The sequence below is a fragment of the Mus pahari genome, chromosome 6 (genome assembly GCF_900095145.1).
Source record: "Mus pahari chromosome 6, PAHARI_EIJ_v1.1, whole genome shotgun sequence".
In the NCBI taxonomy this organism is placed as follows: Eukaryota; Metazoa; Chordata; class Mammalia; order Rodentia; family Muridae; genus Mus; species Mus pahari.
Genome location: NC_034595.1, coordinates 107,030,874 through 107,056,737, shown reverse-complemented (window position 1 = coordinate 107,056,737; position 25,864 = coordinate 107,030,874). Strand labels below are relative to the sequence as shown.

General features: G+C 48.6%; 1 protein-coding gene across 9 annotated transcripts in view; it reads left to right on the top strand.

Moving 5' to 3' along the window:
- Positions 1-16,236, top strand: part of Agrn (agrin) — a 32,244-nt gene extending 16,008 nt beyond the window's left edge. For 2 of the 9 annotated variants that reach the window (XM_021201269.2, XM_029539569.1), the window contains 36 exons: positions 1,819-2,034; positions 2,109-2,333; positions 2,424-2,648; positions 2,792-2,998; positions 3,986-4,204; positions 4,277-4,471; positions 4,557-4,757; positions 4,840-4,988; positions 5,073-5,178; positions 6,220-6,336; positions 6,416-6,580; positions 6,724-6,867; positions 6,959-7,083; positions 7,157-7,262; positions 7,349-7,678; positions 7,783-7,920; positions 8,348-8,475; positions 8,585-8,699; positions 8,786-8,905; positions 9,045-9,392; positions 9,482-9,674; positions 9,850-10,065; positions 10,452-10,681; positions 10,771-10,905; positions 11,069-11,165; positions 11,250-11,414; positions 11,594-11,705; positions 11,918-11,929; positions 12,139-12,255; positions 12,367-12,559; positions 12,643-12,730; positions 12,897-12,920; positions 13,677-13,709; positions 13,994-14,218; positions 14,486-14,589; positions 14,896-16,236. In XM_021201269.2, coding sequence (XP_021056928.1) covers positions 1,819-2,034; positions 2,109-2,333; positions 2,424-2,648; positions 2,792-2,998; positions 3,986-4,204; positions 4,277-4,471; positions 4,557-4,757; positions 4,840-4,988; positions 5,073-5,178; positions 6,220-6,336; positions 6,416-6,580; positions 6,724-6,867; positions 6,959-7,083; positions 7,157-7,262; positions 7,349-7,678; positions 7,783-7,920; positions 8,348-8,475; positions 8,585-8,699; positions 8,786-8,905; positions 9,045-9,392; positions 9,482-9,674; positions 9,850-10,065; positions 10,452-10,681; positions 10,771-10,905; positions 11,069-11,165; positions 11,250-11,414; positions 11,594-11,705; positions 11,918-11,929; positions 12,139-12,255; positions 12,367-12,559; positions 12,643-12,730; positions 12,897-12,920; positions 13,677-13,709; positions 13,994-14,218; positions 14,486-14,589; positions 14,896-15,053 — 5,681 coding nt within the window. In that variant the 3' untranslated portion in view covers positions 15,054-16,236. The other 7 variants (XM_029539568.1, XM_029539570.1, XM_029539565.1 and 4 more) reach the window with 6 other exon arrangements.
- Positions 16,237-25,864: the final 9,628 nt, after the last annotated feature.

Below are 25,864 nucleotides of genomic sequence, written 5' to 3'. Positions count from 1 at the left end.
TGGTTTGATTGGGAGAGAGAATGTTAAATAAGAGAGGGATGTTGGCCAGGCATGAAGGGAGGCCACTGGTGGATATTTGAACCAAGACAGGGAAGGCTGTTGGTGCAACAATCCTATTATTGTATGTTCTACCCAGTACTTGTCTGGGACCCCTTCTCTTAAGTTTTATAGATATTGGTGAACCCATAGTTCTGGGAGTAGGTACTTAGTGTCCCCATTTATAAAAAGAGAAGAGGACACCAGGGCACAGGGTGGGAGCTCAGGAGGGTAAACAAAAACATAAGCAGGTTATATATATATGTAAGGCAGGTAGATGTTCTGTAATTTCAGCTTTCTAAGGTGGAGGCAAGGCTACCCAGACAAACAAGGGAGAGAAGCTGGGTAGGTCATTGCTATTGCAGTGGCTGGCTCTAGCCCCCAGTGTACTCTGCCCTCCTAGGAGAAGTCCAAGACTGCTTCTGGCATGATATAAGGTGATGGTAATTACACCCAATTAAACATTTAGTAGATCTAGGTAAGGGTCAGCCCCATGTGCTTAGGAAGGCTTCCCCATTGGGTATCTAAACTTTAAATATACCAGTGTCTAATTTACCTGTGGGCTTAGTAAGCAACACCTGGGCCTTCCTCTGGACATTGCTGTTTTGCAACACTGAGGATACAATGTTAGAAAGCTTTTGCATGAATGTATGTATGAGGCTAAATATAGGGGGCACTTGCATTGAGGGCATACTCAGAGGACTTGAATGAGGAGGTGAGGGCCTAGAAGAACAGAAGGGGAGTACCTGTGTGATCCTAAAGAGCCCTAGGCCACTGCCAACTTGAGGCTGAGTAGAAGAAGCACTATATGACTGGGAGTGAGAGAAGTATTGGAAGGTTAAGGGAATAGACAGAGAACAGAGTTTGGGGGAGAAAAGATAGTGGGAACAGGGATGGGTTGGGGCAGGGCAGGACAGTGTGCTTCTGGAGATGGGAGAGACCTACTAGAGAGGTGTGGGGGAAGGGGGCAATTAAAGAAGAAAAGGGGATATGTGGAACAAAGTTCCAGACTCCTAGTAGTACACAATACCCATCAGGCCTAGAGGAAAGTAAAAGAAGTTGGGGTCAGGAGTTGACCTGAGAAGGTTATGGAAGTGGTCCTTGCTGGGAGGGAGCAAGATTCAGATGGACGCTGAAGCACACCCCCCTCCAGAAAGGAGTCACATAAACCTTAGATGAAGTGAACCTGAGTTTTGTGACTTAAAACCAGACAGATGTAACTCCTGTAGCCAGCTTCCTTCATCTACACCTCTTAATTCTTCAAGCTAGCAATGGCAAGGCTCTCTCTGAGATTACATAGGCACCTCAGTATATATCCATACCCAGATCCTTCAGAGCCCTTCCAGTGCAACTACCCTCATATTTAACCCCAGCAACCACAAGAGCTGAGCATGTATGGATGGAGCTAAAGCATCCATAGCTGGGACCCCCTGCTGCTGTGTGTTAGGGCTCATGGAGGTGTGCAGAGAGTAAATGCTTTGTCCTATTGTGGAGGTATGAACTCAATAGTTGTAGGGTATGTAGTGAAGGAAACCACTCTGCCATGAGAGAAGGTCCCAGGAGACTTCCAAGGGTAGGGTTAAGCATAAGCATTGTGACAGTTGTAGGATGTAGGTGCTTATGTGTTTGGGTGGACCTTAGTCACATGAATTCTTGGATATGGATCTCCCCATGAAATTTGGGTTCAAACAGAATGTGATACAAGGGCTCATGGGTTTGTGGACCTAGGAACAGATTCCTGGTAGCCTGCCTCTAAATACCCTTTCTCTGGTCTAAACTCAGTATGTAGGGGAATGTTATGTGGCTTTGGTGCTGTGTGTGAACCTAGTATTGAGGATCCAGGCCGGGCCTCCTGTGTGTGCAAGAAGAATGTCTGCCCTGCTATGGTAGCTCCTGTGTGTGGCTCAGATGCCTCCACCTATAGCAATGAGTGTGAGCTACAGCGTGCACAGTGCAACCAGCAACGGCGCATCCGCCTACTTCGCCAAGGGCCATGTGGTAAGTGAGTGTGGGAGGTGGGGGGGGGGCAACCTAGTGGACAATCAGCATGACCCCCACCTGCACACCTACAGGGTCCCGGGACCCCTGTGCCAATGTGACCTGCAGTTTCGGTAGTACCTGTGTACCTTCAGCCGATGGACAGACTGCCTCATGTCTGTGTCCTACAACCTGCTTCGGGGCCCCTGATGGCACAGTGTGTGGCAGTGATGGTGTTGACTACCCTAGTGAGTGTCAGCTGCTTCGTCATGCCTGTGCCAACCAGGAGCACATCTTTAAGAAGTTCGATGGTCCTTGTGGTAAGCAAAACACTCTGCATGGCTTCTCCCCATACCTAAATCTTCAGTGTGTACTGGTGACAACTCCTGATTTCTACTCTTGGATTCTAGACCCCTGCCAGGGCAGCATGTCAGACCTGAACCATATTTGCCGGGTGAACCCACGTACACGGCACCCAGAAATGCTTCTGCGGCCTGAGAACTGCCCCGCCCAGCACACACCTATCTGTGGAGATGATGGGGTCACCTATGAAAACGACTGTGTCATGAGCCGTATAGGTGCAACCCGTGGCCTGCTTCTCCAGAAAGTGCGCTCTGGTCAATGCCAGCCTCGAGGTTGGTGCTCCCAGAGGATGGATCCCACGCTGTCACTGTTGCTCATTAGGCCCCTGGTCCTGCATACTTGTATCCCCACACCCTGTACGTGGTTGATAGTTGGTGTGATACTTTGCCTATCTGATCTCCTTGTCTACTCCCAGACCAGTGCCCCGAGACCTGCCACTTTAACTCTGTATGCCTGTCCCGCCGTGGCCGTCCCTGGTGTTCCTGCGATCGTGTCACCTGTGATGGGGCTTACAGGCCTGTGTGTGCCCAGGATGGGCACACATATGACAATGACTGTTGGCGCCAACAGGCTGAGTGTCGACAACAGCAGGCCATACCCCTCAAGCACCAGGGCCCGTGTGGTGAGCAGCTTGGGATCCAGCTGGGAATAGCTGGTCTTGCATCACTCCTTGTCCATATCATACACCATCTCCATTTCTTGTCATATACCTCCTGGGGTCCTGGGCTGGGGTCATGGGGGGGAAGGTGCTGGTGTGTGGAGGCTGTGAGGAGGGGAACTGGGGAACCTGGGAAGTGGGACAAAGGCAGTGTGCACTTGGCCTTGCTACACCAGCAGGTCCTCTGGTCCATCATCATCAGTCTCCGTACTTCACGGGGAACAAACTACCTGGGTGGGCAGGAATGGATGTGATGCTGGAGATTTCTTGCTCTAGGAACACAGTGCAGTCCCAAACCTCTTAGAGGTAGATTGTAATTTGGGATTTGAGGGATCAGTGGAGAGGGCGGAGAAAATTGGGCAGTGGCCAGCAGGCCCCTTTGGAGCTGTGGGCCTCTATGGCCCTGCCTGCCTCTGCTGTCTGTTTTGGTCAGTCCTCTGTCCATCTTTCTGCATCTGTCTGTTTCTTCTTGGTCCTTCCTTCCCTCTCGGCTCCGACTCTTGTGTCTTCCAGCCTGACCTGCTGGCAGGATGAGGTGCTGCGCCTGCCCGCCAGGAGCCCACAGCCCGAGGTCTGCCCCTGGCGCGGCTTGGGGGAGTGGCTTGCTACTGCCTGGCCTTCTGGTCCTCAGAGCAAGTTGACAGACACCTTCTTCCCTGTGTAGTTTGTGATTGTGGGGTGTAGAGCTTTCCTGTCCATGGGGGAAAAGTTTCAATCCCCATGTGCATGATATCCCAGGGCTGCTGGTGGTCCAGGGTCAGTGACCTGCTATGGGCAGTCAGAAACTCATGTCCCCATCCACCTCTGTTACGTGTCTGTCCCTTTCTCTGCTGTGTCCTGTGCATCTAGCTTTTCCTCTGCCATTCCCACCCTGGAGAGGGGCTATTGCATGGGAGTGGGCTTTGTCCACAGATGGAGGAGAAAGTGGACTGAGTACTACATCTTCTCTAGACCAGACCCCATCCCCGTGCCATGGAGTGCAGTGTGCATTTGGGGCAATATGCACAGTGAAGAATGGGAAAGCAGTGTGCGAGTGCCAGCGGGTGTGCTCGGGTATCTACGATCCTGTGTGCGGTAGTGATGGTGTCACTTATGGCAGTGTGTGCGAACTGGAATCCATGGCCTGTACCCTTGGGCGGGAAATCCAAGTGGCCCGCAGAGGACCCTGTGGTCAGTGGTGGGCAAGTGGGTTGGGTTGGGAGGAGGCTTCTGAACAACATGGTAATAGAACTTCATCCCCAGACCGATGTGGGCAGTGCCGTTTCGGATCCCTGTGCGAGGTGGAGACTGGACGCTGTGTGTGCCCCTCTGAATGTGTGGAGTCAGCCCAGCCCGTATGTGGTTCTGATGGACACACATATGCTAGTGAATGTGAGCTGCATGTCCACGCCTGTACACACCAGATCAGCCTCTACGTGGCCTCAGCTGGACACTGCCGTGAGTGGGACCAGAAGGGATAGGCTTCCGTGAATCCCTCCATCAGGGAACCATGCTTATTCCTGCTTCTTACCATCTCCTGTAGAGACCTGTGGAGAAACAGTTTGTACCTTTGGGGCTGTGTGCTCAGCTGGACAGTGTGTATGTCCCCGTTGTGAGCACCCTCCACCTGGCCCTGTGTGTGGCAGTGATGGTGTCACCTACCTCAGTGCCTGTGAGCTACGAGAAGCTGCCTGTCAGCAGCAGGTACAAATTGAGGAGGCCCATGCAGGGCCATGTGAGCCGGGTAAGCTCAGGTAACTGGTGTGAACCCCTAGATTCCAGTCTCTGATGGAGACCTCATGGGTGACTGCTCTTTTTTCCTGCAGCTGAGTGTGGCTCAGGGGGCTCTGGTTCTGGGGAAGACAACGCGTGTGAACAGGAGCTATGTCGGCAGCATGGTGGTGTCTGGGATGAGGACTCAGAAGATGGGCCATGTGTCTGTGACTTTAGCTGCCAGAATGTCCTTAAAAGCCCAGTGAGTTCCCCAACTTTCCCATGGATCCAGGGTGGCTACACTGAGGAGGGGGTAAGGTTGCTGAGGTTGACCCCACTCCTCCAGGTGTGTGGCTCAAATGGGATCACCTACAGCACTGAGTGTGATCTGAAGAAGGCCAGATGTGAATCACAGCAAGAGCTGTATGTTGCTGCTCAGGGAGCCTGCCGTGGTAAGTGGCTATATAGAACACATCCAGTAAGTTCTATGTGGCTTGTCCTATGTATTTGTGCTTCTGTTTCTCCGTGTGAGTATGTTCTGTATTTGTGCTTCTGTTTCTCTGTGTGTGTATGTTCTGTATTTGTGCTTCTGTTTCTCTGTGTGTGTATGTTCTGTATTTGTGCTTCTGTTTCTCTGTGTGTGTGTGTTCTGTGGTGCATGGCACAGAGATATAAGGCTGTGGGTATGTGCACATGCTATGGTGACTTTTATTATTGTTGATGATAATGGTTATTTATTTATTTATTTAGGCTTTCTTTTTGTTATTTTACTTACTTTGAGGCAAGGTTTCTCTACATGCCTGCTTATGTTCCTTCAGTGCTGGGATTAAAGGTGTATATACCAAGTACTCACTTTCTACTGGACAGATTAGGTGCCAAAAGGAGGCAACAATGAGCATGAGGAGCACCCACTAGGCACTGGCACTCTTGTAGAAGAGATTGCTGCTTGGCTAGGAGTGGTGGTACCTGTGTTTAATTTCAGAGGCAGGTGGATCTCTGAGATTAGCTCTGTCAGGTCAGCTACAGAGCCAGCTTCAGGACAGCTAGGGCTACACAGAGAAATCTAAAAGAGGTAGGGGTGGGGGTTGGAGAAAGGGGACTGCTGATGTATGTGTTTGTACATGGACAGAGATGTATCCACACCATAAGTAATGTGAGTGAACACATGTTAATGTGTCTTTATATATTTGTGTACCCTTATATTTGTATGCATGTCTGTTTGTAGCTCTGATAATGTGTGCATGTGGACGTATGTCCCTACCTGTGTATGTGGCTTTGTATGTTTTATAAGTTTGGGGTTCTGAGTTTACTGTGTGTCTTTATATATGATATTTTGATTTCACCCATGACAGCCTCAGATTTTCGGCTCCTGGTGGGATTTGATGGCAAAAGGGATGAGGTCATGTGGCAGGAATCATTGTCACAGAACAATTGAGTTTAGGGTAAACAAGTACCACCACATCGAATATGAACTACTGTGTACCTTTCCTCAGGCCCTACCTTGGCTCCACTGCTACCTATAGCCTTCCCACACTGTGCCCAAACACCCTATGGCTGCTGCCAGGACAATGTTACTGCTGCCCAGGGTGTAGGCTTGGCTGGCTGTCCCAGTGAGTATTTGAACCCAGCCCTGACTGTGGTCTAGCAGAGCTGTGCAGTTCCAGTGACCAGTGCTTTCTCCCCTTGTAGGCACCTGCCATTGCAACCCACACGGCTCCTATAGTGGCACTTGTGACCCAACCACAGGGCAGTGCTCCTGCCGACCAGGTGTAGGAGGCCTCAGATGTGATCGCTGTGAGCCTGGCTTCTGGAACTTTCGTGGCATTGTCACGGATGGACATAGTGGTTGCACTCGTGAGTAATGGAACTACATGCATTCCTGCCTGTCCACCCCATCACTGATCATGGCTTGGCCCAACCAGAATCTGGTAGGGCTGGGGCAAGTTGGGAAGCTTATCTAGATACAAACCATAAATTCTTCCCTCCCACTCTCCCAGCCTGCAGCTGTGACCCTCGGGGTGCTGTAAGAGATGACTGTGAGCAAATGACTGGATTGTGTTCCTGTAGACCTGGTGTGGCTGGTCCCAAGTGTGGGCAGTGTCCAGATGGTCAAGCCCTGGGCCATATTGGCTGTGAAGCAGGTGAGGGCAGGAACTGGTGCTGACCCTAGGACTCCCTATGCTGAGAGTGGGAGTACTTGAATTAGCAGGAATTTTTTTATCCTTACCTCAGATCCCACAACACCTGTGACTTGTGTGGAAATGCACTGTGAGTTTGGTGCCTCCTGCGTAGAGGAGGCTGGTTTTGCCCGATGTGTCTGCCCAACTCTCACATGTCCAGAGGTTAACTCTACCAAGGTAAGGAGTGAAATCTGTAGAGAGTGATGGGGGTAAGGAGGCCTTTCCTGAGCATCCTTTCCCTGTCCTCAAGGTCTGTGGATCAGATGGAGTCACATATGGCAATGAATGCCAGCTGAGGACCATTGCCTGCCGCCAGCGTCTGGACATCTCCACTCAGAGTCTTGGTCCATGCCAGGGTAAGGACCTAGAGCAACCACCTAAAACAAACTAGAAGGGCCTGATCCTGTTCTGACTCGAGCCCCTAACATCCTTCTTTTTGCAGAGAGTGTTGCTCCTGGGGCTTCCCCTACATCTGCATCTATGACTACCCCAAGGCATATCCTGAGCAAGACACTGCCGTTTCCCCACAACAGCCTTCCTCTGTCTCCCAGCAGTACTACCCATGATTGGCCCACCCCATTACCCATATCACCTCAGACTGCAGTCAGCATCCCCAGGAGCACTGCCTGGGCTGTGCTGACTGTGCCACCAACAGCACCCTCTGATGTGACCAGTCTTGCTACATCAATCATCAGTGAATCTGGCAGCGCCAATGGGAGTGGCGACGAGGAGCTGAGTGGAGATGAGGAGGCCAGTGGGGGCGGGTCTGGGGGTGAGCAGGGCTTCAGGGACGTGTGGGCAGGTCTGAGGGTGATGTGGGGACAGAGCCCAAGAGTGGCTCCTCCCCAGGGCTGTGCTTAGACTACATTTCCCCAGGACTTGAGCCCCCGGTGGGCAGCATTGTGGTGACCCATGGGCCACCCATCGAGAGGGCTTCCTGTTACAACTCACCTTTGGGCTGCTGCTCAGATGGCAAGACACCCTCACTGGACTCAGAAGGCTCCAACTGTCCAGGTAAGTGAACAGCAGCGAAGGGATGAGCTTGAGGAACAGCATAGACAGGAGTGTGGTCTTCACCCTGTGGCAGGCAGCAGGTTGGTATAAGGTTATGGTATTCTGGCTCCAGCACTTGAGTGTGTGGGGGGATTAGAGATTTGGCACACACATGCATTCTGGTTTTCAGCCATTGAATATGCATGTGTGCCAAGGACCCTATACCTAACCCATCTTTCTCCTTGCAAGCCAGCTTGGGGCACCTGCTCCTAGGAATTTCCTGGTAACTGACGCCAGCCCTACCCTGGGGTTCCCACTTACTAACCCCATGATCATCTGACTAACATCCCCTGCCCTGCACCCCACATGGCTTGCTGTGGGGCTTGCTCCTGTGGCTGCCTAGGAGGCTAGATGGCATTGGCAGGGCCTCACTGCCCCTCCCCCACAGCTACCAAGGCATTCCAGGGCGTGCTGGAGCTTGAGGGGGTCGAGGGACAGGAACTGTTCTACACACCTGAGATGGCTGACCCCAAGTCAGAGTTGTTTGGGGAGACTGCAAGGAGCATTGAGAGCACGGTATGAGGGTTTGTGGGGTGTTCATTTAGGACAGATGACTGGCTCAAGTGAATCAATCTTAACTGGGTTTAGACAGTACCATGTGCCCTCACCCATTAACTGCCCACAGCTGGATGACCTGTTCCGGAATTCAGATGTCAAGAAGGACTTCTGGAGCATCCGCCTACGGGAACTGGGGCCTGGCAAATTAGTCCGTGCCATTGTGGATGTTCACTTTGACCCTAGTAAGCCCCTGTGGCCCCCGTGGGAAATGGTGGGTATGGACTACATGGAGCCAGGTCAGGCTCAGGCAGGATCCTCTCCTCCCCAGCCACAGCCTTCCAGGCACCAGACGTGGGTCAGGCCTTGCTCCAACAGATCCAGGTATCCAGGCCGTGGGCCCTGGCAGTGAGGAGGCCTCTGCAGGAGCATGTGCGATTCCTGGACTTTGGTGAGTACCAGGTTAGGCCTCATCTTGCCTGTCCTTTCTTCTCTAGCCTCCATACCTTAACAATACTTTATATGTCCTGTGGCATATAGCATATAACAAATATATTAAATACATATTTAACAGTTATCCTTCCCTGCAGACTGGTTTCCCACTTTTTTTACGGGAGCTGCAACAGGAACCACAGCTGCTGTGGCCACAGCCAGAGCCACCACTGTGAGCCGACTGCCTGCCTCTTCTGTCACCCCACGAGTCTATCCCAGTTACACCAGCCGGCCTGTTGGCAGAACTACAGCACCACTAACCACTCGCCGGCCACCAACCACTACCACCAGTATTGACCGACCTCGGACTCCAGGCCCGCAACAGCCCCCAAAGTCCTGTGATTCCCAACCTTGCCTCCATGGAGGTACCTGCCAGGACCTGGATTCTGGCAAGGGTTTCACCTGCAGCTGTACTGCAGGCAGGGGTGGCGCTATCTGTGAGAAAGGTAAGGTCATCCAGTGCTGGAGGGTTAGGGTTATGACCAGAGAGTATAACCCTCTGAGGCACTAGCTCAGCTCTGTCTATCTCCTGCAGTACAACTCCCCTCTGTGCCAGCTTTTAAGGGCCACTCCTTCTTGGCCTTCCCCACCCTCCGGGCCTACCACACGCTGCGTCTGGCACTGGAATTTCGGGCGCTGGAGACAGAGGGACTGCTACTCTACAATGGCAATGCACGTGGCAAAGATTTCCTGGCTCTGGCCCTGTTGGATGGTCATGTACAGTTCAGGTGGGCATGTACATGGGCATGGCTTCTGTAGGTCAGATGGCCTGTGTGGTGGCAGAGACCAACCCAGTCCTTCTGAATCTAGGGAATGAAGTCTGATGGGCCATGGGTGAGATGAGGTAGGCCAGGCTTATGGGAGGCCTGAACCAACATCCTAAGCACGGGCTCCCATGTTTAGGTTCGACACGGGTTCAGGGCCAGCGGTGCTAACAAGCTTAGTGCCAGTGGAGCCAGGACGGTGGCACCGCCTTGAATTGTCACGGCATTGGCGGCAAGGCACACTTTCTGTGGATGGCGAGACTCCTGTTTTAGGTGAAAGTCCCAGTGGCACTGATGGCCTCAACTTGGACACGAACCTCTATGTGGGTGGTATCCCAGAAGAGCAAGTTGCCATGTGAGCAGAAATGGGCTGGGACTGACTGGGCCCCTGGTCTCTGACTCTGTGTAACAGATGATGGGTAATAGAGGAATGGGTGTAGATGGTAGCTGTAACTTTGGCCTCAACTGATCTCCTGACCCTCTATCAGTTCTTGCTGTGCTGTCCATGGTAGCATACCTTTGGTGGGACCTGTGAAAGTGGCTAACCCTGACCTTTAGCCCTGACCCTGACCCTCATACTCACCTCCTGATTCTGTCTTGTTATTGAGCTGGCCACCCTGTGAGCACAATAAAGAGAGTAGGCATACGGGCATTCCTGATCCCTAGCCGTAGTTTATGGGCCATGTTAGTATTATAGCTGAGTGTGAGAGGGTGCCTCTGACTGACCCCTCCTGGTATCAGGGTGCTTGATCGGACCTCTGTGGGCATCGGCCTGAAAGGATGCATTCGTATGTTAGACATCAACAACCAGCAGCTGGAGCTGAGCGACTGGCAGAGGGCTGTGGTTCAAAGCTCTGGTGTGGGAGAGTGTGGAGACCATCCCTGCTCACCTAACCCCTGCCATGGCGGGGCCCTCTGCCAGGCACTGGAGGCTGGCATGTTCCTCTGTCAGTGCCCACCTGGCCGCTTTGGTGAGAACTAGCCTGGTACCTGGGAAGGAATCTAGCTGTTGTGGGAAGAGACTCATGTTTCCTGGAACCCCTATCCAATTTCCCCTCAGGCCCAACTTGTGCAGATGAAAAGAACCCCTGCCAGCCGAACCCTTGCCACGGGGCAGCCCCCTGCCGTGTGCTTTCCAGGGGTGGGGCCAAGTGTGAGTGCCCCCTGGGACGCAGTGGTTCCTTCTGTGAGACAGGTAAGGTCAAACTGCTGGGGAAGGATGAGGGTTAGGGTGAAATTCTTGGTTGATTTGAGACCTGGTGTGTGATCCAGTTAGGGTTGTATCTGATCATTTAGATACAGTAGTAGGGAAACCAGGGCCTGCAATCTTGTTTTGACATCTGTTTGGCCCTCCATAGTCCTGGAGAATGCTGGCTCCCGGCCCTTCCTGGCTGACTTTAATGGCTTCTCCTACCTGGAACTGAAAGGCTTGCACACCTTCGAGAGAGACCTAGGGTTAGTAGGGAAGGAGAATTAAGGGAAGGGAGCTAACCTGACGAGGAGACGTTGATACACTCACACAACTCCACATGACCCCAGGGAGAAGATGGCACTGGAGATGGTGTTCTTGGCTCGTGGGCCCAGTGGCTTACTCCTCTACAATGGGCAGAAGACAGATGGCAAAGGGGACTTTGTATCCCTGGCCCTGCATAACCGGCACCTAGAGTTCCGCTATGACCTTGGCAAGGGGGCTGCAGTCATCAGGTGGGCATATGGGATCTAGGCATTAACCAGGGTTGGCTCAAGACATTCTGCACAGATCACAAGGAGGACCTGAATGACTACCTGAAGTTGGGATGACAGTATCTATACCAGGGGTATATGCCAGTGCCACTTGGGCTCTGGGTGAGCAGAGACCAAAGTCTACTCATACCTTTTTGCAGGAGCAAAGAGCCCATAGCCCTGGGCACCTGGGTCAGGGTATTCCTGGAACGAAATGGCCGCAAGGGTGCCCTTCAAGTGGGTGATGGGCCCCGTGTGCTAGGGGAATCTCCGGTGAGTATCCAGGGTATGAGGAAGGTCTAGGCCTCCCAAACCCCGTTCCCACCACTTCCCTTCCTCCTCCCTGGGGGCTTCACAGACCCTGATAGCCACCTCTCACAGAACTATTTTCTCTGTCTGCCCTGTGCCTCGGTCTGTCTCCTTTTTGCTCCCACTGCTCTCTGGCTCTTGCTCTGCAACCCCCCCACCTGCTCTCCGGATGTCAGAAATCCCGCAAGGTACTGTTGACCTCTTACCCAACTCAACTCACCATCTTTTGTACCCATTCCTAGAATAGCCCTTTCCCACTAAGGCCCAATCTGCCATTTCTGTGTGATTAATACTGCCTCCTAGATAGTTTGGGGTAGGCGTGGGGCATCAAGCAATTGGGAATACTTCAGTCAAGTGGGTGGATCATACATGACCCTTTACCCCATGTCTCCTGTAGGTCCCGCACACCATGCTCAACCTCAAGGAGCCTCTCTATGTTGGGGGAGCTCCTGACTTCAGCAAGCTGGCTCGGGGGGCCGCAGTGTCCTCTGGCTTTGATGGTGCCGTCCAGCTGGTACGGAGATGGGCACCAGCCAGGTTTCTCCACAGTGGGGTGGAGAGGTGAGGGTTGTCTCATCAGGGAGTAGCAGATGTGACTTAAGGTGCTCCCCCCTCTCCTCTTCAGGTGTCTCTAAGAGGCCATCAACTGCTGACTCAGGAGCATGTGTTGCGAGCAGTAGATGTTTCGCCTTTTGCAGACCACCCTTGTACACAGGCCTTGGACAACCCCTGCCTTAATGGGGGCTCGTGTATCCCGAGGGAAGCCACTTATGAGTGCCTGTGTCCTGGGGGCTTCTCTGGGCTGCACTGCGAGAAGGGTGAGCACTGGCAGCCCAGGGCTGAGACTTGACATGGCCTGGAGATCTCACCTGAGGCCCATTTCATCCCATCTGTCTCCCAGGGCTAGTTGAGAAGTCAGTGGGGGACCTAGAAACACTGGCCTTTGATGGGCGGACCTACATCGAATACCTCAATGCTGTGATTGAGAGGTAACATGCAGTCAGGAGCCAGGCACTCCCTCTACCCTTGGCTGTCCTGTCTGGTCCTGTCTGTGCATGCCATGCAGGGTATCCCTCTCAGCTCTGGCCAGGAGGGACGGCCCAGAATCTACCCTACCCCTTTCCTTCTCACTATCTCTGTCTCTTTGTTTACAAGCGAGCTGACCAATGAGATCCCAGCGTAAGTAGGCTCTTGGCTCTAGTCATACCTTGGCACTCACTCATGTCCATGCTTTGCTCCTAGCATTACAATCTTGAGCCCTATTAAAGGTAGAATTTCTACCCTGGATAGAGGATGGTGTTAGAGCCTGTTCATATATTGTCAGGCTCAGCTTCCTGCCTTGGAAGTGATCAGTCCTCTACCTAGGATATACCTGCCAGGGGCCATCACCCACACCACTGAGGCTACACTGCAAGTGTGATTTTGTGCGTGTATATACATATATACATGGTATGTACGAGGTATGTACTTGGGTGTGTATCTGATTTATGGGTATGTATGTAGTGTTGTATCTACATATGCCCGTATGTGCTTTGTGACATGCGCATGTGTATATAAGTGTGAGTTTGTGTAGATGTGTGTACATGTATGCAAATGTATATGGTGTATGTGTGGTGTGTGTGTAATGTATGTGTATGTGTATGCACAGAGATGGTCATGTATATGCTAGGGCATCTCCAGGGCTGCTGCCATCAAAAGAACATTTGTGATTCCATATCATCAGTGCCTCTCTCCTTGAAGTACCCACCAGGGCATTTTCCCGACATGTGTGTTTCATAAGGGCCACTGCCAAAGCCCTCTGTGGGAAGGGCCATTGATACTCTGGAATTATGCTTGCCCTTCCTCTCATCTGCACATGTTGACAAAGGGGATTCTGGCCTGCATTCAGCCTGTCTTGTCTCCTGCTTACTGCTTCCCTCTCTTCCTGCTTCTAAGCCCTGAAACTCTGGATTCCCGGGCCCTTTTCAGGTAAGCACATGGCAGTACTTGAGAGACCCAGCACATTACATTGCCATGTGCTTGCCTCTTGTCTGCCATCTCTCTGATCAACTTTGTCTAGTTGACCTTGTCTACTATCTCTCCTTTGTTGCATTGTTGGTGTTAACCCTGCCCACTCAGTTGCCTGGGTCTGAACACCAGCTTCTGGTCTCTATGATAGTAGCTTAAGCTTTTGTGCTCTAATAGCACCCACACCTATCCCACTCCTTGCCTACTACTCTGGAAGCCCTTGACCCATACTTTTACTTTTTTAGTGAGAAGGCACTGCAGAGCAACCACTTTGAACTGAGCTTACGCACTGAGGCCACTCAGGGGCTGGTGCTGTGGATTGGCAAGGTTGGAGAACGTGCAGATTACATGGCTCTGGCCATTGTGGATGGGCACCTACAACTGAGCTATGACCTAGGTTCCCAGCCAGTTGTGCTGCGCTCCACTGTGAAGGTCAACACCAACCGCTGGCTTCGAGTCAGGGCTCACAGGTCAGTGAAGTCCACTGAGAACAATATAGGTAGTGGATGAACTCATGGTCATGAACAGCCTGACTCAAGGTTTGTTAGTGAAAAGGGGAAGAGGGAACAGTAAAAAGACACAGGAGAAGCAATCAGCCACTGCCTGCCAGGATAACATAGAGTGTTACTTTCAGGGTGTGGTATCTACAAGGCATATGATGGTATCTAGGTCCTAGAGGAGGTCCTAGAGGAGGTAGGGAGGATGCTCTTGACAGCTTTGTCTCACCCATCCCCTAGGGAGCACAGGGAAGGGTCCCTTCAGGTGGGCAATGAAGCCCCTGTGACTGGCTCTTCCCCATTGGGTGCCACACAATTGGACACAGATGGAGCCCTATGGCTTGGTGAGTGTTTGGAACTGGCCAGGGGAGGGGATACCCAAGGGTCTCAAACTATACGATGGGTAGATTGTCCTAGAGCTGACATCTGGAATGGCTCATCTGGATAACAGGGTAGATTGTCCTAGAGCTGACATCTGGAATGGCTCATCTGGATAACAGATGGGTTATCCAGGGCAGGGCAGCACCCCTCTTCTTCATTAACCTTGCAGATCTCGTTTGTACACATGTATAGCACCCCACTGGTAGTCAGGTGCTGGTGGGCCCCATATGTTGGCATCACTGCCTGCTAATCTGTTATCTGTCCTGTAGGAGGCCTGCAGAAGCTTCCTGTGGGGCAGGCTCTACCCAAGGCCTATGGCACTGGTTTTGTGGGCTGTCTGCGGGATGTGGTTGTGGGCCATCGCCAGCTGCATCTGCTGGAGGACGCTGTCACCAAACCAGAGCTAAGACCCTGCCCCACTCTCTGAGCTGCCACTAGAGCTGCCACCTTCCCTACTGTAATTATTTTCTATTTTTGTAAACTTGTTGCATTTTTATATGATTTTCTTGACTGCACGTTGGCCAGAAGGACTGCTGGCATGGCCTCCTTTCCGTCCGGGCAGCTGTGCTGCAGAGACAAAGTGGTGCTGAAGGACTCTTAAGTAGGCCATAGCACCTCGAGCCTTGGGCTTTGAAGGCAGCCTTAGGACACACTCCTCTGCCTAAGGCACCATGCCTCAGCCCCTTGCACTGTATGTTCCTATATGTCTACTTGTATTGATCCTTTGGGTCTCCTGGCCCATTGCTAGGCACTGTTCGTGTGTTATTAATGTGTTATTGGATGAGAACTGTGTCCCTGAGCAGGAGGGGGCCGTTGGGGTTGAGGGGGCCTTCATTAAACCAAGTAACATTGGGTCCTTTTTAGGTTCCCACTTAAGCTGCTCTCCTGTGTGTGCTGAGGGCCAGCCTCACCCCAGGCTAGCCTGGACCCCTAATGCTCCCTGTGACGATACTGTGATATCGAAAAACTGGTAATAGTTGGGACATCTTACTTCCCAAAATGTGTTTGCCTGTCCCTGGAGGCTGGAAACAGAAGCCAGGCTACATCTAAGTTGCCCTGACTGGCCTTCATCTGGTCTTACCCACCTTCTCAGTTACCCTGAACATGGGAAGTACATCACTCTAGGATGACGTTGACCTCCATTTTACCTGCCTGAGTAGCCAGCTGCATCCGTCTCTCAAAGATATCTAGCCAGACTCCTAACCACGTTCTTCAACCATTGATTTTGTTTGATTTCTGATGTGGAAGTGCAGTCATTCCTGGTTTAACTCACAGCAACTTTTAATTGGTCTAATGTGAGGGCAACCCTCAACTGGTCCATTGTAATGATGATCATCCTCGTCTGAGTGACAGTTACTGCCCAGTGGCCAGCCAAGGACAGGTACAGGAATGGCAGAGATCACTATAGAGCCAAAAATGACATCTGCTTCCCCATTCCCTATCTGTAATGTCCAGCACATTGGGAGACAAACTAAAAAAATCTGGGATAGGGGCAGTCTGACCTTCTTCCTGCTTTGGTGATCCGAGGCTAGAGGGAGCTGCATGGTATCTTGTTACTAACTCAGTATGTGTCAATGTCAAATACCATGAAATAAAGTCTGAAAACCTTAAAATAAGGACTATGTTTGTACTCACCAGCCTAGTGGCGTCTTGCTCAGAATCATGAGGCACAGACTTCAAGCTCTCCTGTCTCTTGGTGGAGAAAGTAGAACCTGAACTGGGAATCCACTATTATTGGGCAACAAGGCTATAGTGTGTGTGTGTGTGTGTGTGTGTGTGTGTAAAAATCTGCATATAAGGAAGGGAGCTAGTGGTTGCACTGAGGATAAAACCAGACAAATAGGGTGAGAAGTATATGAGCTAGAAGAAGTAGCCAGGCAGCCTTTGTGGAAGTATATGAGCTAGAAGAGTAGCCAGGCAGCGCTTTATCTGGCTCAGATGTATATGGTGGGAAACATTAACTAGGAAACCCTGAGAAGGAAATTCTGATCACTGGCACCTCCAAAATATATACGTAGGAAGTCTTCAAAATACTGAAGCTCCTCCTAAGAGCAGGAAGAAAAAGAGGTAGTACAGTTGGCTCAGTGGCTCTTTGAACTCATGACTTAAATTAAAATTATGCTATTCTGATTTTGTGTTAATAAAGTCTGTCTTATGTTTTATTGCTGTGAAAAGATACCATCACCACAGTATCTTAGGGTTTCTATTGCTATGAAGAGCCACCATGACCACACAACTGATAAAGGAAAACATTTCACGGGTCTGGCTTACAGTTTCAGTATCCATTATTGCCAAGGCAGGAAGCATGATGACATGCAGACAGGGTGTTGGAGAAGAAGCTGAGAGATTTACATCTTGATCCACAGGCAACAGGAAGAGACAGTCATTCTAGGCCTGGCTTGAGCATTTGAGACCTCAAAGCCTGCCACCAATGACCACTCCTTCAACAAATCCACACCTACTCCAACAAGGCTATATCTCCTAATAGTGCCACTCTGTGGGTCTAGGGGGGCCATTTTTACTCATTCTGCATTCTACTCCTTGGCCCCATAGGTGTATAGCCATATCATAATGCAAAAGGCATTTAGTTCAACTTCAAAATTCCCCAGTCTGTCACAGTGTATCAACACTGTTTAGAAGTTCAAAGTCTCTTTTGAGACTCATGAAATCTCTTAACTGTAATTGTCTATAAAATAAATCAATGAAAAACCAGAGCACATACTTCCAACATGCAATGGCATAGGATATTTTAGATTACCATTCTAAAAGCATAGTGAGGAAATACCAAAGCAAGACCAAAACCAGCTGGGCAAACTGATATCACACACCTGATGTTACAGTGATCTTCAGATCTCCAACTCCTTTTATCTTTGTTGATTACAACACACTTCTTTCTCTTGGGCTGGTCACTTCCTTTTTTTTTTTTTTTAAAGTTTTTATTTTGTTTTATTTTGTTTTTCTTTTTATTTATTTTATTTTTATTTTTTTAAACATTTATTCATTTATTATATGTAAGTACACTGTAGCTGTCTTCAGACACTCCAGAAGAGGGCATCAGATCTTGTTATGGATGGTTATGAGCCACCATGTGGTTGCTGGGATTTGAACTCCGGACATTTGGAAGAGCAGTCGGGTGCTCTTACCCACTGAGCCATCTCACCAGCCCGGCTGGTCACTTCCTATTAGCAGCTTTCCTTAGTAGTATCCTTCAGTTGTGGTATCTCCGACATTTTGAGATCTTCAAGGCAATCCAGACTTCACATTCACAGCTTCATACAATGGTCTCTCTAGACCTCCATGCAGGGACATACCTTGACGTATACTTGGCCTTAATGGTTTTCCTTAGCCATGGAGGGAGATTCTACAACCCCTTCTTCTATACCTGTCTCTAAAGTCTGAACTGTGTAGCAAATTCTGCTGTTTGCTAGGCCTGGAACATGGCCTCCTTGTTCAAATCTATCTTCATCAGCTGTTTCTAATGGTTTCCTTCACTACCTTTAAGCTTGGCCATTCTGAAACTCTCTGTGTAGACCTGAGTTTTGCTGGGTGAGGTCACGCCCTGAGGTTGCTTACTACTCCTTTTATTCTATCTCACCTCAGACTTTATTCTGTTTATCTTCTTGAACATGGGACATAGCTCCATTTCACTTCCTTGTACCCCTTTTCTCCTTGAAATGTATATTTTGTATTGTTTTTGCCTAGCTTGCTCCTTTTCGTTATAGATCTTTATAAGAATGAACACTAATAACCACAGAGTCAGTACTAGGCTATCTGAAATTTCCTCTGCCAATGTCAATCCAAAACTCTTTAATTTAGCCTCAGGCAGACTTTAGACAAGGGCAAAAAACAGCCACGTATAAATATTCTCTGAAACTTCTTGAGCCAGTCCCCCACAGTTCAAATCATCCTCAGCACCACTGTCTTCTATGCTCCTACCAGAATTTCCCATTAAGTTCCACTTAAGATGTTCAACTGCTTTATTAATCTAAAGTACACATTCCACAAACAAACAAAAACCATGGTCAGGCCTATTACAGCAATGCTCCTGTCTCTCATACTTGTGTTAGGGTTCTATTGCTGTGGAGATACACCATGCTACAGCAACTCTTACAAAGGAAAACATTTAGTTGGGGCCTGCTTACAATTTCAAAGGTTTAGTTCATTATTATTATGGCAGAAAGCATGGTGGCATGCAAGCAGACAGGGTACTGAAGAAGGAACTGAGAGTTATACAGCTTAATACATAGGAAACAAGAAGAGACAGTCACACTAGGCCTGACTTGAGCATCTGAGAACTCAAAGCCTGTCCCCAGTGACACTCCTCTTTTAACATGGCCATACCTCCTAATAGTACCACTCTCTATGGACTAATGGGGGCCATTTTTATTTAAACCACCATATTTGGCAAATTGTGGGGGTCTTGGGGGGGGTTGTTTTGAAACAGTGTCTCTGTGTTGTCCTGAAACTTGTTCTGTAGATTAGACTGGCCTTGAACTCAAGAGATTTTCCTCAAGCACGAGGGGCAGGGGAAATCTATGTTCATCATGCTTATTGTGCAAGAGAGGTGGCCAGCAGGTTGAGGGCCACTCCAGATGTCGGACCAAGCTGCATCTTCACTACCTAAATCTGGGAGCCTATATACCTCCCTTTATTCAGAAGTAGGAACCACATCTTTAATCCCAACTCTCAGGAGGCAGAGATAGGGAGATCTCTGCTGGTTCAAGGACAGCTTGGGCTATAGCATATTGCATTCCATGCTTTCAAGAGCTACATAATAAAATCATTCCCCAAAGCAGGGGTGGGTGTTGATATTGGGGGAACTAGAGAGATGGCTCAACTGCTAAGAATACTTGTTGCTCTTGCACAGGACCAGGGTTAGGTTCCTAGCATCCCCATAGTGGCTTGCAATCATCTTTAACTCCAGTTTTAGGTGATCAGATGGCCTCTTCTGACATTCAGAGCACCAGGCATTCATGTGATGTACATATGAACATGAAAGCAAACACTCAAACACATGTATAAAAGGTGGGGGGCAGAGTTGGGCATAGTGACACATGCCTTTTTATCCCAGCACTTGGGAGGCAGAGGCAGGCAGAGTTCTGAGAGTTCAAGGCTAGCCTGGTCTACATAGCAAGTTCCAGAGCTATATAATGAGACCTTGTTTTAAACAAACAAATAGCGACAACTAAAATAGGATATGGCACAATGGTTATGAGCCCTTGCTGTTCTTCCTGAGTTTGGAAGTGCTGGAATTTGGTGTGCAGCACCTATGGCAGAGGGCTTTTAGCCACCGGTAACAACAGCCCCAGATGACTGGATGTCCTCTTCTGGCCTCAGCAGCACCTACACACACAGTATGAAACATACAAATTTGTAAAAAGCTCCATTGTCTTTAAAAGTTCCATCTCTAATAAATCTCTCTAAAATACCCGAAGTCTCTAAAACTTCAACATCTCTGTAAAACTAAAACTGAAACTAAAAAAAAAAAAAAAGAAGAGAAAACAAAACAAGCAAAAAAAACTCCTTAAAAGCTCAGTCTTCTATAAAATAAAAGGTAGGTTGAATGTTTTCTTACTCCAGAAGAAAGAACCAGAGGACAACTACAATCAAATTCAAGCAAAACCAAACTTCAGTAGTGTCAAGAGTTACTCTACCTCTCAGTAGTGTCAAGGTAGCTCTACCTCTCAGGCCTGCCATCTGTAGCACACCAGCTCCACTCCATGCCTGTTGTCCTTGTTGGACATCCCAGGGTACCAGCACCTCAAAAACACCAGGGTTTTCTGCTGTAATTGGCCTATACTTTTATCAATAGCCTCTTCTACACTCTCTTCGAGGACTCCAGACTTACTACCCAGTGCCAAGTCTCTACTGCTCTCCACGACTCCTTCATGCCTTCAAAACCAATACCCCTTGGAGACTCTTACACATTATAAGCCTTAGCTGCCTCTGGACCACAACCTCCATGTGCTAATCCTGAGATACAGTTCCCAGAAGATTTTGCCTCAGTGATGTTGGTCTCTTGTTAATCATAGCTGGTTCTCTAGTCGCAGATGACTAGCATCCATTGCCCCAGAAAAGCAAAGGTTTTATTCCAGTAGTGCTGGTCTCTTGTTAATCATAGATTCTTAAGTTCCCACTGACCAGAACCACAAATTATTAATTCAAAATATCACTTGTCAACCATCCATTATCTGCACTACTCTCAGCATTAACTTCTAAGTTTCCACAACAGCTCGTTGGTTCTGAACACTTAATGGCTTTTCTAGAAGTCTTTTTCACAGTCCTCCCCCAAACATAATCAGATCTATCATAGCAATATACCACAATTTTGGTACCAATTTCTCTTAGAGATTCTGTTACTGTGATAAGATACTGTTATTGCAGCCAACACACCTGTGGGCATCAGAAGGACCTGGAAAGGTAATGGTAGACAGAGACACAGGACTCTGGGTTCACATCAAGAATGAGCAAGGGGAGGCTGTGATGGTTTGACAAGTGGAGTGATAATGGGAGCTTCTCTTTGCCTAAGCATGTACAGCAAAGGCCAGAGTGACATCTAATAGCCATCTCCTCTCAGAGTGTCTTGGCACTTCTGGCACACTGGCTGGGAGAGGACAGGAGGAATAGTTCTGGGTTCCACTTCTCCTGGTGGGTGTCTGAATGAACACAGCCATCATACTGGCTCAGAGAGGACAGGGTGAAGTCCGGAATGGGTAAGGGATAATCGTAACATAGGAGAATTTTTTTTTCAAACATAATATTTTTATTGCTTATTTGAGAATTTCACATAATGCAACCTGATTACATTCACTTCCCAGTCCTCCCAGGTAGCCCTACCCCCACCTCTTGTGACCTCTTCATCCAAAAAACAGGTCCAATTTGTGTTGCCTTTATATTCATTGGACTGTGGTTAAATTCCCAGTGGCCAGCCCCTTAGAGGAAAAAGCAATTCTTCTCCATCCTGACCCGCACCAGAAGTCATCAGTTGTATACTTCATATCACAGTTTTTCAGAATTCTCTTCAATGGCTTCCTGTTTAGGCTGTTGCCTTGTGAGGTGGAGTAAGGATTGTCACAGAAGCCTTCTATGTCTTTTTTCCTTAACTGTTGAGACTGCAGTGATTGATACCACTGCAAAAGAAGCTTCCCTGCCCTTTATAGTCAGTGGGAGCACAGATCATTGACGTCTACATGGTTTATGGCGACAGCACAGACCATGGGTGTTCACATGACTTCTGGTGTCAGCACATGCCACAGACCTCAACATGGTCTCCAGTGGCAGTATAGACCACAAACATCAACACAGTCCTCTGCCAAAGCACAGACCACAAATATCACCATAGCTCAGTAGCAGCATGAGCCATGAATATCAACATGGCCTCTGGCAGCAACATGGACCATGAGTACCAACATGACCCCCTATGGCATGACCCACAGACATCTACACTGATTCAAGTGGTAGCACAGGCCACAGACATCCACATGACCCTTGGCCACAGCATGGACATTGGTCCTTAGTGGCAGTACCAGCTACAGTCATGGACATGGTTTTAGGCAACAGCATAGACCACAGATATCCATGTGACCATCAACACAGCCCCTGGCTGCAGTAGGACCATAGACTGTAGCTTTAATTTTTGCAAAACCCATTTTTAATGATGGTTCTTAAACACTTTAACCTCCTATAGCCCACCACCCATAAAAGGCAGTGGAAAAGAAAGGATATGGGAGAAGCAGATGTGTTTAGAAAGGTTCTTTGGAGCAACTCCTGTCTGTGTTGTCTGGAAATCAGCAGTTCAGTTCACAAGTGAGCAGGCAGTAGCAGCTCTGTTGACAAGCTGTACTTCACAGATACACCAGCAGTCCAGTTCAGTAGAGTCAGGATAGCAAACACAATCAGCAGCGGTGGCACTACCTAGCAGAGTCAGCCAGGCCTCAGCCTCGGCACCTGTCAGCAGGAGGGACCAGGGTCAGCAGGAACTCAAGGAAAAGTTCTTGGCTTTGCCTCTCTCAGCAAAGTGAAGATCAGCGAAGATTCAAGATCAACAATCATTGGACAGCACGCTCTATAAGCAAGCCTAGCTCAGCCTCCATCACTGTCTGTTGATTTCTTTTTATACGCCCTCCAAACATCACGTGTCCTCCACGGATCTTGCCTCAGCACACATGTCTGACATCACTCTGCCAATCAACTCAAGCCCGAAGAAGTGGCAAGAAACTGCAGCATGCCACCAGGGTTTTGGTATATTTCTCTCTATGGAATCCCGACAAATGGAGCTCAACTTCGGATGTAAGGCAGACCAATACATGCATGTCATTGGTGGTAACACAGATCTTGGACATTAACATGACCTCTGGCTGCAACCTAACTCTTGGCAGCAGCATGGACCACAGATATCAACATACCACCTCTACTCAGATGGCTGTGCAGGCCACACACATCAACCTGGTGGTTGCAGAATATTTGATCACACTGTGAATGCTGAGATTGTGTTATTTACTGAGAAAACCTGTTTCTAGTTGTATGGATCAGCCCATAACACACACCTTTAATCCTTCTAGCTGGAATACAGACATACCCTTACTATACACCTTTAGTCCTAAACAACAAAGGTAAAGTTAGTTTGTAGAAGGAAGCACCTATGTTTAAAAGTGATGCATAATTAAGTGACAAAGTGACGAATCAGAGAAAGATTAGACAGAATAAGATATGCTCAACTCTCACTAGAAGAGAGAAGACAAGGAAGCTACTTAGCAGTGTGGAGAGAGAGAAGGTAGTTTTACCAGAAGAGTTTTTACAGAGATACGCTGAAGCGATAACGATCTAGACACAGGTAAAACCAGAATGGGCCAGAGAATTAGGATAAATTGTTGCTAGGGTTAGTTTGAGATTAAGCAGAGCAATTCAGAACACACACACACACACACACACACACACACAGAGAGAGAGAGAGAGAGAGAGAGAGAGAGAGAGAGAGAGAAGACAGACTGAAAGATTGAATCAGTCAGTTTGGAGGGGAGTTTGAGCTGAACAGCTGAGTTGAATCAACTAGTCAGAACTAGGAAGGGGTGAACTCATTCAGCAGTAAGTCTTGAAGGTTGAAAACATTCAAGGCCTAGATAAGATTTTACAGAGGCTAGAAACTTCCAGGACTAGGCCTAGGTTAGCATACTGAAGCAGTAAGCTTCGGAGACAATTTACATCAGGCAAAAAAAAGCAACTTTTACAAGCAATTGCTTGGGCCTCAGATATCCACATGTGTGGGACTGTGAAAGGCAGCTAGGCTTAAAACCCCTGTGACCCTGAAGGTGACCCCGCAGGGTAGCTGCAAGGAACCAGGCCCCTGAAACAAGGCAGCAGCTCTCCATAATTCTGTGGCCATCAGTCAGGTAAGGGCAACGCCCCAGGTAGACACCTACTGGACGTGACCACAGATCACACAGCCTCAAGATAGATCTCCATTTTAATGAGGTACCTAAAGGCCCGGAAGCTTAGCCAATAAAATCCCCTTCCTGTACACTCCTCCCCACAAAAGGTATTTAATCTCACACCCACTCTCTGCCATGACAGACAATAAATGCCTTAAAATCATGGACTGTCTCATTTCATCAGGATTTGCCATGGGGAGCAATGGAACAGGCCTTCGTCTAAAGAGCTGGTGGCTAATCTCTCACAGAAGGCTTCTCTCCGCTCCCAGCCATGGACTCCACCAAGCCAAGCCACCCGCTGAGCAAGCCAAGAACCCTCTTCTCCCTGCAGGACCCAGCCAGAGCTCCCCTCTTTTCCCCTTTGGCCCTGGGCTAGATCCAGCCCGCTGGTTCCCACTCTGTGTTCTCAGCTTCAAGCTACTACTCTCCACCCTGCTGGCCCTACTTGCTAACAACTTGTTCCCTTGTCCACTACAGCCTTGTCTCATGTTACATCTCTGGTTCCATCCCTCTTCACCATGCACGCATCTTTCCCATCCCTCCATCACATATTTGTTCATCTTAATGGCACTGGGAACTGCAGTGTGTCACATAGGATTTTTCCCTCCCAAACATCTTTATTTTAAAGATTGATTTTATGTATATGATACACTGTTGCTGACACACCAGAAGAGAGCATCAGATCCCATTACAGATGGTAACATTTTTAACTAGCTCATTGGTAAATTGAGCTGTTTGTACTTCTGTCTGAAAACCAATGTTCCTTCAGTATTATCAATTATGATTCCAGTAACTGTTAGAATAGCAGCAATTAGCAATCCTATAAACCAGTAATTTTCATCCTGTGAGATGGCTTGGTGGTTAAGAGCACTGACTGTTCTTCCAGAGGTCCTGAGTTCAATTCTACTCATCTGTAATGGAATCCAACATCCTCCTCTGGTGTATCTGAAATCAGCTACAGTGTACTCACAGAAAATAAATAAATAAATCTTAGAAAAATAAAAATCTCTGTATCTTTATATTAATTTAACCTTTTATTATGCTTTTTCTTCTTAATGCCATGAAACATAGAAGTGTGAGTATTGAGAGCAGTCATTGGAAAGGTAAATCTTTTTCATTACTAGGCTGTAAGGGGGTAAGTAAAAACAAACGGGGGTAAGTTAGTAACAGCAGCATGGTAGTTTTGAGTTTGCTTTTACACTGTTGGTCAGTTCACCTATCTTAGTAGGAAGCCTATTAATGCTAGGGAAAGCATTTGATATTTGATTTTTATATTTGAAACATTTAGAGGCCTTGTCAGAATATGTATTTTCATAAGTCACTGCAAGAAATAAAGTGGTAGCAATCTCTTTATTGTCCTGTCTTTTATAGCTTATTGTAGAAAATTACCAAAGTCCATAAAGGTCTCTGTAGGGTTTTTTTTCTATTAGCAGAAGAAGCCCTTAAGTGTATCTTAAAGTCGGGGACTTTTATTTATTCTTATTTATTTACTTACTTAAAGCCCTGAGGCAGTTGATGAGCTCCGACGTTTTTGTCTTATACTAACCAATTGAGGGCTAGCAGGTTACTGAGCCTCAGTTTTGAACCTTTTTTAAATGTACAAGTCTCAGATTATTAAGCTTTTAACGTTTTTAAATTTCAACTATCAGCAAGCAACACACCCATCCTTTGTACCAAAGGTTATTACAAAGCAAGACCGTTTTTAAGAGGAAAGCAAACTTTCTTTTAACTAGATGGGCTTGCTAGGCAGCCTCTTGGGAGTGACTGGTGGTGGAAGCCTATTTGCTGCTGCTATAGCAGGTGGAAGGGC